Below are 14,729 nucleotides of genomic sequence, written 5' to 3'. Positions count from 1 at the left end.
GAAATTGGGCAAAGTGTACTGGGGGTCTTTATTATTTCTTACAGCGGTGTGTGAATATACAATTATCCTGAAATTTCAATTTTGAAAAAGCCCCGGGAATGGAGGGAGGAGAGAGGGAAAGGACCCAGCACCAGTTCGGAAGTCCTACATGATGAAGTCAGGTGAACGGCTCGCGCTCAGAAGCCATGGGCCATGTGGCTGTGCTGCCAAGAAACCCCGTCAGGTCTGAGAGCTGCGCGGGGCGCTGCTGGCGGTGGCACCTGGGAGGGACAGACTGCAGAACAGGAAGGAAGGCCGGTTGGCACTCGCAGTCTGTGGGAATGGACCTGGAGCGCGGGCCCCTGAGAAACAGGCTGACGTGGCCAGAAAGTTTACCCGTCACCAGAGGACCTAGCCATCGGCACACCGCAACCTCCGAGAGACCGTGAAAACACGTGGCTCACAGCAGCAGTGCCTGTAACGCCGAAAGGGGGAAACGGCCGGTGTCCTGGACCAACAAACATGCTCCGTCCCCACAGTGGACTCTACCAGCCACAGCACAGAATGAGGGATGGTGGGCACCACAGCGCGGCCCGGCCTTAAAAACGCCTGCTAAGTGAAAGGAGCCAGACACAACGGTGGGAAATGTCCAGAACAGGCAAATCCATAGAGACGCACAGGAGCGGAGTGGCTGCACGCAGGCAGGGCCGTGAGGGAAATGAGGCGTCAGTGCTGATGGCCGGGTCCCTTCTGGGGGTGAGGAAATGTTCCGGAGTAAGATGGTGACAGCTGCACAGCTCGGTGAATATACTGAAAACCACTCACTGTGCACTGCAAAAGGGTGAGTTTCTATCAAATGAGAACGTGTCACGGTAAAGGTGTTGCTCACAAAACAGTCTGGCGATGGCCAGAAACAGAGAAACGGGGTAGGAGCTAGGAGATGCGTGAAGTAAAACGCACGGAGCCACAGTCTCAGCTCCAGCCTGGCTCTGCAATCGCAGCTGCTTCCCTCAGTCCTTCCCACTTTCTAGTTCTCACCAGGTTGGCAGTGATGCCCGCTCCTCACTGACGGGCAGCTGTGAGCACCGACGCTGTGGTCCCGCCTCACATGCGCACTGGCCTTCAGGCGGCTTCCCAGCCCCCCCACCAGGTACCAACGGAGCTTGTCATCACTTCACTCTGACGGGGGCGCCGGCTCTTACCAGGCTTCTGCCACTGTCAGCAGATCTAGCTTTCTAGAACGTTTTCTTCACTGCTATTTCCCTGCTCCTGAACCAGTTAGAGAAAGATTGGCTTACCGAGAACCACAAAGCCTCTACCAGTCCGTGGTCCTGTGTAGCACCAGGATTCTGCCGGCAGCTTCTCGCCACTCCCTGGCGTGAACCCTGCCCTGGGGTCGTGCAGCAGACTGGCCCCGTGCCCTCGGAATACTCCATGCTCTTTCCTACAGATGCCACTGTGCCTGCTTCTCACCAGGCAGACGATTCTCCTTCACCACCACCAGCTGACCAGGCCCCACTCACACCGCAGGGCCCAGCTGCGACCCCACCTTCTCACAGTCTTCCCAGGTCACCGCCGCCAGAAGCAACGCCCTTCTTTTACCTCAGGCAACTGCAGTCGCACTAAGCATCTGAGCATCATCAATGGGGTACTTAGCACTTTTAACCTCCTTTTATATCGCTGGCTTTTGATATAATGGCAAAAACACTGATTAGAAGTCAGAAGATTTACTTGGATTAAGTACAAGCTGACTTACTCAAATTATCCATTTGAATAATGGGATAATACCCCCCATGGAAAAAGAATCAGTGAAGAAAAACTACGTAAGAGGTTTGAAAACTGGACACGGCATTAGTGCGTCCCTGTTGCTGACGTGCACAGGTAGTTCGGCGACGATGGCTGCGTCTGTCCTGAGCGTGTACCGACTTTCTCTTATCATTGTTCCCTAAACAATGCAGCGCACGCCTATTTACACAGCACCCACATAGTACGGGGTGCTGCAAGTAACCTAGGGATGAGTTACCGTCAACGGGAGGGGGTGCGCATCGTATGCAAATAGACGCCATTTCATGGAAGCGGCTTGGGCACCCTCAGATTTTGGTACCTTGGGGGGTCCTGGAACCAACCCTCCTCAGTCACAGACAGATGACTGAACCAATCAAGGACTTCCTTGATGCCGAGAGCTGTCCTAGACCCTGGAGAAATGGAGCTGTCAGGCCTGGAACTGACCCCCTCTTGATACCCAGGGACAACCGCATTCACCACTTCATGTGTTCGCCTCCACGGCGAGGTGGTAAACTATTTAAGATCATAGATTCTTAAAATTTGGGGGATTTCTCACAACAAAAATGTGGAGAATCTATGCTGGTGAAGTTTGTTTCACATTTCAAAATGATCTGATAAAATATTTTTATACATTTATCCTGAATTGACAAAATTTTTCCAAATCCTTTCCTTAATCATTTATAGCCGCCCTTACTTTTTCATCTCAGTGAAACTGTTACTATATCAACCATAGAGATAATCAAAGTAAGCACCTAATACTTTTAGATTTGAATCACCACAACATGGATTATCTCACGAAGTGGAATTGGGCAGCTGAGCATGTCAGAATTCTCGAAGTAGTTTACTGCCCCTACTTTATGGGGGGCATAAACCAACGTCGGTAAAATTCTCACCTTTCCCCCACCCTTCCTGTGAGTTTTAATCCAAAAGAGCAATAGAAGTGTCAATAAAAATGCACGACAATTACCACTTGATTCTAGCAAACTGTAACCACCACCTTTGGAAGAAATTCGATGGCCCATTCCACAGGCCATGAGCTATCCTGCGATTTTTCCTAGGATCACAGGCATGAGGGAGTCACTCTCCAATCCTAACTTTCTCTAAACACTCAGTCACAATTGATATTGTGAAAACATTATGTTTTTTATGGTGCGATGTATACAAATAGGGGCCATTCAGAACTCTACCCATAACAACACATCGTTCAGAGCAGTGGTTCTCAAAGTGTGGTCCCCAAGCATCAGCCTCACCCGAGACCTGCGTCAGGTTCAGCTTCCAAGGCCCCAGCCCAGACCTCCTCCGTCAGAACAGGGGGTAGCCTAGCTTTCCGGGCCTCCAAGCTCTTAACTTCCTTCCCACACTCTGCAGCACACAGGCACTCAAACTCACCCTCCTGAGAGAACGGGTAACACCACTCGGACAAACGGAGGATCAAACGGAAAGTTATCCTAAAAAGCAAATAAGTAAATTTAGTTCTTTCAGCACATCCTCAATACTATACAAAAAGATTTTAAAGTAGTCTATAAAGAATGTGTACATTTGTTACCTGATAATGAATGATGGTCATACAGCAAAAATAGTACCAAAACAATAAAATGGAATAAAAACTGAAGTAAATAAAAATGAAGTGAAGATCAGGTCCAAACAGCAGTGTTTGGGGACATTTGTGACATACATGAAGGGGCACCTCCAATATAAAGGCACAGTCCAGTGATGACACACTAGGTAAGCGGGATCCATCCTCGGGCTGAGACCCCGAAAGGCAGACAAAATGTTACGTGACAGAGCGGTGGTCGGGAAGGAAAAGGAACCCCAGACAGCGAGGTCCTCTTTTACCCCTTGGGTTTTCTTTCCATCACAGAAGAGGATGACAGAGGCTAAGCAGCTGAGCAGGGTAGGAAGGTGAAGCTTGGAGCTCAGGGTCCCCCAAGGGGGACTTACCTGCCCCCACACTTCAGTTGGGACCCTAAAGGACACACTGCGAAGCGTCCCAGCTGACAGGGAGTGAGGCCCTGCTATATGTCATCTCAGCCCCGTGTGAGCAGTGGGGCCCTGGAGCCCAGGCCCCAGAGGGGCGCATGTGCACCCCCACTCAAGCCTTCAACGCTTTCGTATTGAATATGTATCACTAAAGGAACAGTTATGTGAGACCTAAAGATGACACGTTCAGAAAGTGAGAAGCAAACAAAAGACACAAAACCACAAGGGATCAGATAACAAAATTTTCCAAAACAGATTTTTAAATAAGCAAAGACGAGGCTGAAAACCCTGGCAGAGAACTAAAATTATGAAAATGAACTATACAGAAATGCTGAAATTTTGATACATAGTAAGAGATATTAAATAGCATAATAGATGAGTTAGTGGAAGGGAAATTCAATGTACTGGAAAATAGGTAAAAAAACATCCAGAATGAAGCCAAAAGAAATAAAAAAGTAGGAAATGCAGAAAACAGAACACAAGGGAATGGACTGAAAAGGCCTGCCATATGTAGAGTCCCAGAGGGGGAGAGATTGAGACAGAGCAGAACTTGAGATAATGTCTGAGAATTTCACAAAAGTGATAAAGGGCTTCGTAAGAGGTAGCGCTCTGAATTCTTCAAGAGAAACAACAGGAGCTATGCTACGGGAAGGAGGTCTTCAGGTGCTGAAGGAAAGGAATTTCCAACCTGGAACTCTATACCCAGTGAAATACTTTCCAAAAATGAAGTCAAAACTAAAGACATTTTCCCATCAGCAGACCCACACTAAATAAAGGGTGTTCTTCAGGCAGGAAAAAGATGATCCTCGATGGATCCTGGCGAACAAAGCCCCTGGAGAGAGCAGCCACACACGTGGGTCCACATGAGTATCAGCTAATTACATAACGGTCTGTCAGGTTTAGCTGTGGAACTAAAATGTGTGACAACTGAACCCACGTGGTGGGGACACGTGTCCTAAGGTCTCTGCATTGATGAGGGAAAGGAGAAACACAAAATAACACACTGATGTTAGACTTCGACAAGTTAAGGACATGCATTGTAATTGTAAGGTAGGAAAACAGAGTCAAAGAACAGCTGAGTGCCAAGCTAAGAGCGGTGGGAAACTGGAGAAAAGGGGGGAAAGACACTAAAAAACGAGAAAAAGAGCAAGGAGAGAGAAGGACAAACAGAGAGCACCTAGGAGATTGTGGATTTGGACCCAGATATCAAAACATTAAGTGCAAACGGACTAAATTAACGACAAAGGTCACCGGACTTAATGATAAAAAATATATGAAGAAAAGATGAGGGTAAAGAAACCTCAGCTAAATCCCAGGCTACTGAGCACAATTCTCTGACATGAGGTTTCCAGAAGAACAGCTTTTTCTCTAAATGAGATGGTGGCCAACGCAGTCAGGAGTGTTTGAGGTCAGTCTCCTGGTGGCCAGGAGGCCATAGCAGCCCCACCTTCCCACAGCAGTGGGTCCGGGAAACAGCATCTCACCTCTAAGAAAGACACGGCAAGAAGTACCTCCAATTTCCATGCTCAAATAAAAGGGGAGAGGAAACAAGCAATGACTCCTCTAAAACCAACTGGAGGGTAAGGTTGCTAAACATTTGTTTCATCCAGTTATCTCCAAGGAACACAAAAATATAGTTTTAACTAAGAGAATAAGCAGAATTCCATAATTTATTTTAACTCCCGACCTCTCTATCCATCCTACCCATCTACACTTCCTAGCTTTTTTCACAAAAGATTTCAAACCACTACATTTACACAGATTCCACAGTAAATCATTACATTTCACCTGGACTCCACTGCTATTCTTTGATCTTGATTTTCAGCAACTTAAAAAATACTGTGTTAAACATAACACACAAATTCAGAGAAGTACGTAAAAGCAACGGTCCGCCACTACACATCCCCGTACGTGTCCAGCTAAGCAGCCCCTGTAGAAACAGACGGCAGCCAGGACCCAAGGAGCCGACGCGTCCCCTCCCGCCCATCACCTACATCCTCAACTGTACGGTACTCACACCTTTGCTCTTGATAGTTTTGGCCCAAGTCTGAATCTATAAATCAGTGTTTCTCAGCCCTCCTTTCGCGTTCGCCCCATTAGGAAGCCCTTCCAGAAAACCTTCCCTATTCTACCCCCTCCACGCAATTTTCCCAGCGCAGAAATACTGCGCCTGTTTCTGTGCAGTGGCCCACAGACCACTGCGATATGTAAGCTTTTTCACCCAAGGACCAGTTTTTACCCCGTTGTGGGGAACAATAGTGCCTCCACTGAGAAGGCGTGTCCTAATATAGTTTCATCTCTTTTTGAGCTTCATATAAATGAAACCATACAAGACATGTCTCTCTTGCTCAGCAACATGTTTAAGATTAATCCATCTTGCTGCACACAGCTCTACTCCATTTCACAAACACCACAGTTCTCCTCTCCACTGGGCGAGATCTGGGGTGACTGTCACGGGGTGACCGTGGACAGCGCTGCTCTGAACATTCTGGTATGGCTCCGGGTTCACCTGAGCTCTCGTTTCCCGCAGGGCATGTACCTAAGAGAGTCCTGAACCCCAGGGTGTGACTATCTTCTGCTTTACCAAGTGATGCCAGATTGTTTTCCAAAGCAATTGTACAAATAAAATCATACATTCCCGTTAGAAGCACATGGAGTCACCTTACAACGTCCTTACCTTAAAAGAGAAGTTAAGCAAAATATATTCTATGCCTTCTTTTTCTTTCAAGATCTGAAGATCACTATGCAGAGGGCTGTCAGGGTCGACCCTAAGATTACAAAACACAAAAAGTCAGAGATTTTTCTTACTAACCTCAGAAATGAAAGAGCCCGAGAGCTGAAACAGAGCCCCTGGGGTAAGTTCCAAACAGAGAAGATCTAAAGCTGCCTACGGTCCCTGGAAAAACACATCACTCTAGCCTCCAACTCCTTGGGATTCAATGTTTAAAAAGAGATTCCTAGATTTTAAATCTGTACTCCAAGGGCATTCAAAGTTAGTAGTCATTCAAAAGGAATGGTCACCTGCACACAATTTTCTCAAGTACTCAAAAAAAAGTAATCTCCTTCTCTAAAACTGTGGTATTAGACAAGGGATTTAAGGAAATAATTTACCATGGACAGGACCAGAAGAAGTGAAATCACTAACAGAAGCTAAATCTGTGTCACAATGTTTTATATATTCAGATCCTCCTCAGGCCCCTTATTTCAAACATAAACTGGTTATCGCAATCAATCTCACCTAATTATTAAGCACACTTTTGTTTCTGTAGTCTCACTGACTCCATGAAACACTTTTTCCCACAGCTGGTCCCTCTTTTTGTCCTTCCTCTTTCTCACTCATGAAGCCTAAGAAACAGCTCATTACAGAAACAGGGTCTAAAGTTCTACGTAAAAGTCATAGTACAAAGGTATCACGTTAAGGGGGAAAATCTCCATCGGACCGTTGACCATCCCAACCGTTCCACAGGAAGGGGGAGGGGCGTCAGCATAGAAAAGCACTTACCTCTGCAGTTTCACATGCCAGTCGTATAAACTGTCATTTATGAGTTCCACTGAGTAAATCCCTGTAAAGATACAGGCGTGTTAGTTACTTTTCCTTTGGTAACTATTACTGTGGTGTAAATGTATACACTAAACAGCCAACAAAAGCTAGAAAGTTTGCTATTAGAACATGGAATTAAGTTACATTTTAATATCTTGCCCCTGGAGCTGAGTATCTTGTGCTCTTCACAGACAACTAAAGCCATTAATGAGCCTTCTTTAATGAGTTGAGAAACTATTTACCATTAACTGTGAGTGGGAGAAAAAATTATGTAAAATCATGAGTACCTAGGACTTTTCTTCTATATGTACGTAAATATTTCTATAAAAATAGTTTTATAATCTTTCTTCAACTTTCTGGGGCATCTTTCCAACTTAATATACAGAACTCTATCAATCTTTCAATCCTCATAATTCTGTAGTAATTTATTTTATGGCGATACCATAATTTAACCAATTCTACCCTATGTCTGATTTTTAGAAAATGTTTTGCTACTGCAAACAAAGCTGTGAAAAACAAGTGATTATTCAACATTGAGAGATAAGCCAGTATTCAAATATTTCACTGTACACTATTAGGTTTCTACAGATAAATTTTTAGACTTATTAGAAGAAAAACTGTTAGGACACCAAAACGCCTAATACCTCCGAAACAAGTGGGGCTTGTCTTATACTCAATGAAGCGGGGTGGGGTGGAGGGGTGGGGTCTTTTGTTTTTATTTTAAGTAAGCTCAATGATTTAAATATGATCACTCTGAGACTTTCTGAACGGATCATAATGGACCCTTTTTAAATAAATTCAAGTTTGGCTCTTTCCCTTATTTAATACTGTTAGAATGTCTGTAACAGTATAAGGGAATTTTACCTCAATTAGAGAGATTCCACAATATTTAAGTCTGACTGGGTCAGAAAGAACACTCTTACGTCACACTACGAAATGAAAATAAAAACCCACCGATTTTTTAAGTAATGCCATAACTACCTCTACAATAAGAGTTGATTATGTTGTTTTCAAAACACCATAAAAAAATCAAAAATCATACAATATATTCATCTTTCTTATTTAGTTTCCATACAATATATTCATCTTTCTTATTTAGTTTCCAACAGATATGACTTGTACTTTTCCCCAGAAGATAAAAATCATGTAAGAGTTAATCTCCATCAGCAAGACAAAAAAGTATGCTATATACATAAAAACAATTTTTAAAAATCCAAAACACGAGTACAGCAGTTCCCCTTATTTGAGCGAGACACATTCCAAGACCCCAGTGGATGTCAGAACCTGCAGACAGTACCAAACGAACCTAAGTATACTGTTTTCTCCCGTATATACATACCTCTGACAAAGTTCAATTTATAAATTAGACACAGTAAGAAACCAACGATAAAAATAACACAATTATAGCAATATACTGTAACCACGTTATGTGGATGTGATCTCTCTCTCTCTCTCTCTCTCTCTCTCTCTCTCTCTCTCTTTCTCTCTCTCTCATAACTGATCTGATCACCGAGACAGCTACTAGGTGGCCAATGGGCGGAGAGCGTCTACAGGGAGGAGACACTGGACACAGGGTTATTCACGTCCCAGGCTGGATGGAATGGGAGGCACGAGATTTTATCACAATACTCAGAACGGCGTGCAGTTTAAAACTTATGAATTGTTTACTTCTGGAATTTTCCACTTAACATTTTTGGATCACACTTGACCGTGGGTAACTGAAACCGTGGAAAGCAAAACCGTGGATAAGGGGGAATGACTGTAAACTCACCTATTTTACCCCTTACAACTTTTGATAACTTAATTACATTTGCATTTTATATCCCAAAAATAATGACTATTTCTGTTTCTGTCCAGTTACATTATGAGAAATGAACTTCACCGTCTGAACACAGAAGGGCACAAAGGGAACAGAGACAGCACACATCCAGGGGACCGTACCTGTTTTATAACTCTGTGATCGGAATATGTCCCTGAGCTCTTTCATAAGTCTATCTGAAGCTTGCACAGACCCAGACACTGCACCCTGAAACATAAAATTTGCTGGTTATGAGGATCTAGTGAGTCAAATAAGGTTTATGGAATTTGAAACTGAAATAAACGTTTATGATGAGATTTTTAAAATGGATCACTACTCAACATTTTTAAGAAGTCAAAAAAGTTAAGTGCAATTAAATCAAAGATTATGAAGTTTCAACAGGACTATAAAGCTCGGGACAAGTCTGGCTCATTTACTATTTCTTATCATCTGGGGAAAAGTGAGTCTCACCAATGTGTCCAGATTACCACGGCCCCTGCAACAGCCTCGAACTCAGTATGTGCCTATTTCAAACTCTATCCATTTTTTATTCACTTTCTTAAAGACTTTATTTTGTAGAGCAGTTGTAGGTTGGCAGAAGTATTGAGTGAAGGTACAGAGAGTCCCACGTAACTGCTCACAACTCACCGTCTCCCTATCACCAACCTCCCTCACCAGAGAGCACATTACTTACAACTGATGTGCCTGCATTGACAGCATAATAACCCCAAGTGCCTAGTGCACACTGGGGTTCACTTTTTGGTGGTGCACTTCCTATGGGTTTGGACAAATGTCTAATGGCAGGTAGCCATCAGCACAGTGTCACACAGAGGATTTTCACTGCCCTAAAGGCCTCGATGCTTCTCCGTCCTCCTCCCCAGTCCCTGGCAACCACTGATCATTTTCCCGTCTCCACAGTTTTGCCTTTTCCAGAACATTGTGCAGCTGGAATCAGTGCGTGGCCTTCTCGGATTGGCTTCTTTCACTTAGTCATATGCATTTCAGGTTCCTCCACGACTTCTCATGACGTGAGAGCTCACTCCCTTTTTAGCTCTGCAATAATATTCCATGGTCTGGATGGACCACTGTTTACTTATCCATCACCTACCGAAGGGCCTCTGGTTGCTTCCAAGTTCTTGGAATTATGACTAAAGCTGCTTCAAACACCCGTTTTCCACGCCTGTGGGTAAATACCAGAGTGTGATGGCTGGATCGTGTGCGCGGGGTGTGTGGGCTTTGTGAGGATCTGCCTGGCTGTCTTCCTCAGTGGCTGCCCCGCGCTGCGTTCCCACCAGCAGGGAGTGAGGGCTCCCGCGCTCCCCCATCCTCCCAGCGCCTGGTGCTGTCAGTCTCCTGGTTTGGGGCCCTCACCATGACACGTGACTGACTAAATAGGGTTCCATGAATCAGCCTAAACAGGAATGTCCCACTGAGGGTCCAGTTTACAGTCTCAGAACCTGAGAAACATGTCTGCCTCCGAGCAACTGGTTTCAGCTCTTTTCAGTGTTGGAACTTCTGTAAAATGCAAGTGCACCAACATCTGATCCTAAGATTGAACATGAACAGAACTATTTATCATAAGACAAAAACAGTCGGAACGCCTTTCGATGAAAAACATTAATCGTGTAGAATTTTAAATGTTAGTGAAGCACATCACTTTGGGCGGCGGGGGGGGCGGGGTTCAGGTTTATAAAGATATTACTTCCCAGCTGTGGGACCTAGAATACATTACTTCACTGGCTTAAAGCCCTTTTCACACCTGTAGATGAGGAAGAATATTTCCCACAGTGGTATGAAGACTAAATGGGAAGGTATATAAAGTTCAAATTACTTAGCTGAGTGTCTGTCATATGAAAACATTCAATGGTTCTGACTGTAACATACAAACTGGAAGCAATCACAAGACATAGAAAGTATAGTACATATCATTAATTTAGATGCCACAAACTTTTTTTTAAGAATGAAGATAGGGCTTGGCTAAATTTCTGAATTGATAGAGGAAGGAAGACTGAAGGAGGGAGAGTAATCTACCTGTTTACAACACTTGGTGTCTCCTTCCATAACAATTCATACTGTGTTTGAGAATCTGTGCCCAAGACAAAGGAACCACCCCCCGATTTCATGGGCTTGATAAATGGTTTTAACACAAAGCAGCAGGTGAGTGGTGAGCGTTTGGACAGACAGCTAGACTCTCATGCAGGATGGATGTTTCTTCCCCTGGGCATTTCATATACCTCACTCTCAGTTATTCTTCACGGAGGTACAGACTGTCACCTTTTGGCACTGAGGAAACTGAAGCCATACAACTGTGTTTGTCACCAAAGTCAGTGTTCATTCCACTCAGTCCAAAGAAGAATTACTTTTGGTTTGGTCAGGGCAGGACAGACCAGATGGGCAGCTTCCTGGAGAGGAATGTGAATGACTTTGTAGGAGAGACTGAACTGAAGTATGCAGATCCCGTAAGCGGAGGGTAAGCAGAGAAAGCAGCATAAACGGGCTGGGAAAGGGGCATATACAGTGAATAGGAGGTGATTCAGGATGTAAAAGGCAGATGAACAGGGGAGAAAGTGGTTATCAACGGATGAGAGACATAAAACTAACTAAATAAAAATACTAGGGCAAGGCTGAGTCAGTCGACAACCAAGGCAGGGACGGAGGAGGGCAGCTGCGATTAATGAACGCCCTATATTTACTTATATCATTACCCGTAATTACTTTACTCAACCACAAAAGTCCAGGGTCTAGATATTTGCACATACATTTAGATGGTCTTGCCTTTGAGTCTTCCTAATTTTCTCTAATATTGCCAAATTTTCTTTTTCAATTCCTTCATCCTCTGACTTTTTCCCACCAATAGGCTCTTCTTCCTTCATCTCATAGTGGTCCAAGTCTTCTATATCCTACAAAAATTAGAAAAATATAAGCTCATTCAAGGTTATGCCAAAAGTTATTATTCTTGACTCAAGAGAGAACAGAAAAGAAAGCGTGTTCTATGGGGAGGGATAAAAAGCCTTCACATTGCCTTCAAAGGGTTCCCTCCTCCTTTTATACCTTTTATTGTGTTTAAAAACTAGGATCTCAGTTAAGAGTATTTAATAGCAATACAAAGGCATAACCATTATAAAATGCATCATCTTTTAAATTTCCCATTAAGAGGAACTTTTGAAACAGTTTATAGTGTCAAGGTATCAAGAACCTTACCTGTTCAGACTTTGTTCTTGTAACGCCACTTCCTGTCTCCATTGTTTCAAGCAGACTGGTTCACTGTAATTTCTAGACCAGGTCAGTGACCACTGCCATCCAGACTCAACGGCCTTGCCCTTGGACTGCCATCCTTCACCCCGCATTGCATTCCTTTCGCATGCGGACCCTGTCCATGCCTCCTGTTTCGTGGAGCTCCCCTGCTCAGGTTTGCCCCTCTCAGTCCCACCGTCCATTGGACACTGTCTTCACAAGTGCCCGCAGCCGGGATGGCCTCCTCCTATGCCTTCAACCTCAGGCACATTCCTATCCACCACTTTTCTCCTCTGAGTATCAACCAGCACAGAACAAAATTCATCACCATCTGTTTAAAATATTCTCAGCACACTATTCTCTGTGTACGGCCTTCCCATCAACAATCACACCACATATAAACGTGTTTGTCTCGAATTCAGGCTTAGCCATCTGCCTTTCCTAGCTAACCAACCTTGCTTTCTCCATGACTCCAACACATGAGTCTTCTTCTCCCAGAAGGATGACACCCAAACACGCCACGCCCAGGTTGTGCTGGGCCTTTTGACCACATGATTTCAGTTGCCTGGGACACCTTCTCCTCACTTATGCTAAGCTGACATCTCCAAAGTCCCCTTCCCACCTTTCTAGACTTCCCTAAATGGTGCTGTCCCTTCTTTCTAGCATTTTGGGAGGGAAAAAAGGAAACTACATGAGCCCTTTGAGTACAATGCCCACTTCAGTGTACACTGGACCCAGGGAAGAGGTGTTCTGCGTGAAATGTTAAAAACCAACACTCCATCCCCAAAAGTCACTCTAATGGGACAATGCTAAGAATCATTTTTCTCCCAGACTCACAAAGCACAACAAACCCACAACTATTTCTTTAGTTCTAAGGCACTCTAAGAAGTGTATTTTAGATTTAAAATTTGTCAAATCAAGAAAATAAGGTAACAACCTGAACTAATTCTATGATCCAAAACAGAAAAATGTTTTAAAAACAAGACCATGGAACTCATACACTTTTTTATCTGCTCAATGTAAATACACAGACCTTCATTCTAAAGTTGGGATTTAAACACAAAGCTTCAGAACCTGAAAACCTCTAAAACCATCAATGACTGGCGACTAACCTGGCCTAGGCTCATTGCCTTTGGAATTTGCTCTATGAAATTCTTTGATGATTTTTCAAGATGAGATAGTTTTATTATTTCCAGAGAGTAGTCCCTGAAATGTTCTCAAATTCTCCTTTTACTCAAAAACAAAACTTTTAAAAGCTAGTTCTTCTCCTTAAAAATAACCAAACACAGGTTAAGTATTGATTACTACTAAATGTAAATATAATTTTAGTGCTAAATGTTAAGAGCTCTTATTTTCCAGAAAATCCAATCCAAGATTATCAGGTAAGCAATTTGCTCAAAAGCATACCATTAATTAGAGGTAAAGCCAGATTTTAGAAATTATGTTCAATTCTAAATCCAATGTACTTTTCATCACTCTACACTAGAACTGGTTTATAAAGAAGACTGGAGAATTACTGAAATGTTCAAAATGGAGCTATTTATAAGCTGTTGCTCTTCCATATAATACCTACTTCAGCCATCTCTTCCTCTTCCTCCTCTTCTGAAGTCACTTCTTCTGTTGTCCCATTCTGAAAAGGAACAGATAAGGACACACTGAGGATATCCGAGGGCTTCAGGGACCAAACTATCCATCGCCTGCCACTGCAGCTCCACTAACAGACAACTTACTAACCTGGAACATTTACTTTTAAATCCAGCTTTGGTTTAACACATATTTATCAGCTTTTTACAAAGAAACAATTTGGAACAATTCAACTTAATAGTTGCATTAGGAATAACATAGGCATTAGTCAAATATAAAGGAAAACTGAGGAAAATTTAAAGACATTCTAATTTAAAATTTAAAAAAACATGTCACACATATGGCTACGTGTATAACATTAGTGGCTTCTTTCACTTAAAATAAACATCCCAAACTGTGGATTCCTCAAAATATCTACCTTTGAAAAGCCTGACTCTTTCCATAAATCCAATTGCCTTACATTTAAAAAGGTCAAGTGTGTTAAAAAGGAATAGACACTGCACGAAATTAAAAATGATAAAATGACCATTTCACTAAACCTGATTTTTTACTTGTTCTTTCCACAGGGTACGTGTACTTCTCTAAGAGACACCATTTACGGCTCGCTCACAGTGAATCTGATGGGGCCTCAGGAACAGCCTTTCCACCTGGTTTGGGCAGAGTTCAGGCCCAGAGTGGATTCTCTGGGACACAGAACACACAGTGAGTAGGATGTTTCCCCAGCAATCCCGCTGTATTTGTTCTGACTCCCGCTAGTGAGGACCACTCCCTCACACGGAGGCCGACTCTCACGGCCTCGCAATGGAGGTGCCCGAACCCGAGAGAAGT

At 43.6% G+C, this 14,729-nt stretch overlaps 1 protein-coding gene across 9 annotated transcripts in view; it reads right to left on the bottom strand.

The window, feature by feature from the left end:
• UBE2Q2 (ubiquitin conjugating enzyme E2 Q2) overlaps window positions 1–14,729 on the bottom strand; it is an 80,842-nt gene that overhangs the window by 13,773 nt on the left and 52,340 nt on the right. For 7 of the 9 annotated variants that reach the window (XR_012491105.2, XM_088789412.1, XM_019751210.3 and 4 more), the window contains 6 exons: window positions 13,891–13,947; window positions 11,843–11,983; window positions 9,227–9,311; window positions 7,247–7,307; window positions 6,422–6,512; window positions 3,154–3,212 (listed from right to left, as the gene is read on the bottom strand). Coding sequence is in view for 8 of the 9 variants with exons in the window: in XM_088789412.1 (XP_088645538.1) it covers window positions 3,154–3,212; window positions 6,422–6,512; window positions 7,247–7,307; window positions 9,227–9,311; window positions 11,843–11,983; window positions 13,891–13,947 (494 nt within the window). In the remaining variant the exon portion in view is untranslated. The remainder of the gene's footprint in view (window positions 1–3,153; window positions 3,213–6,421; window positions 6,513–7,246; window positions 7,308–9,226; window positions 9,312–11,842; window positions 11,984–13,890; window positions 13,948–14,729) is intronic. The other 2 variants (XM_019751214.3, XM_074317413.2) reach the window with 1 other exon arrangement.

This window comes from Rhinolophus sinicus, chromosome 13, assembly GCF_057876585.1.
Source record: "Rhinolophus sinicus isolate RSI-liver-muscle chromosome 13, RSI-T2T, whole genome shotgun sequence".
Taxonomy (NCBI): Eukaryota; Metazoa; Chordata; class Mammalia; order Chiroptera; family Rhinolophidae; genus Rhinolophus; species Rhinolophus sinicus.
The sequence above is the reverse complement of the archived record's forward strand: the minus strand, read 5'-3'. Positions and strand labels throughout refer to the sequence as shown.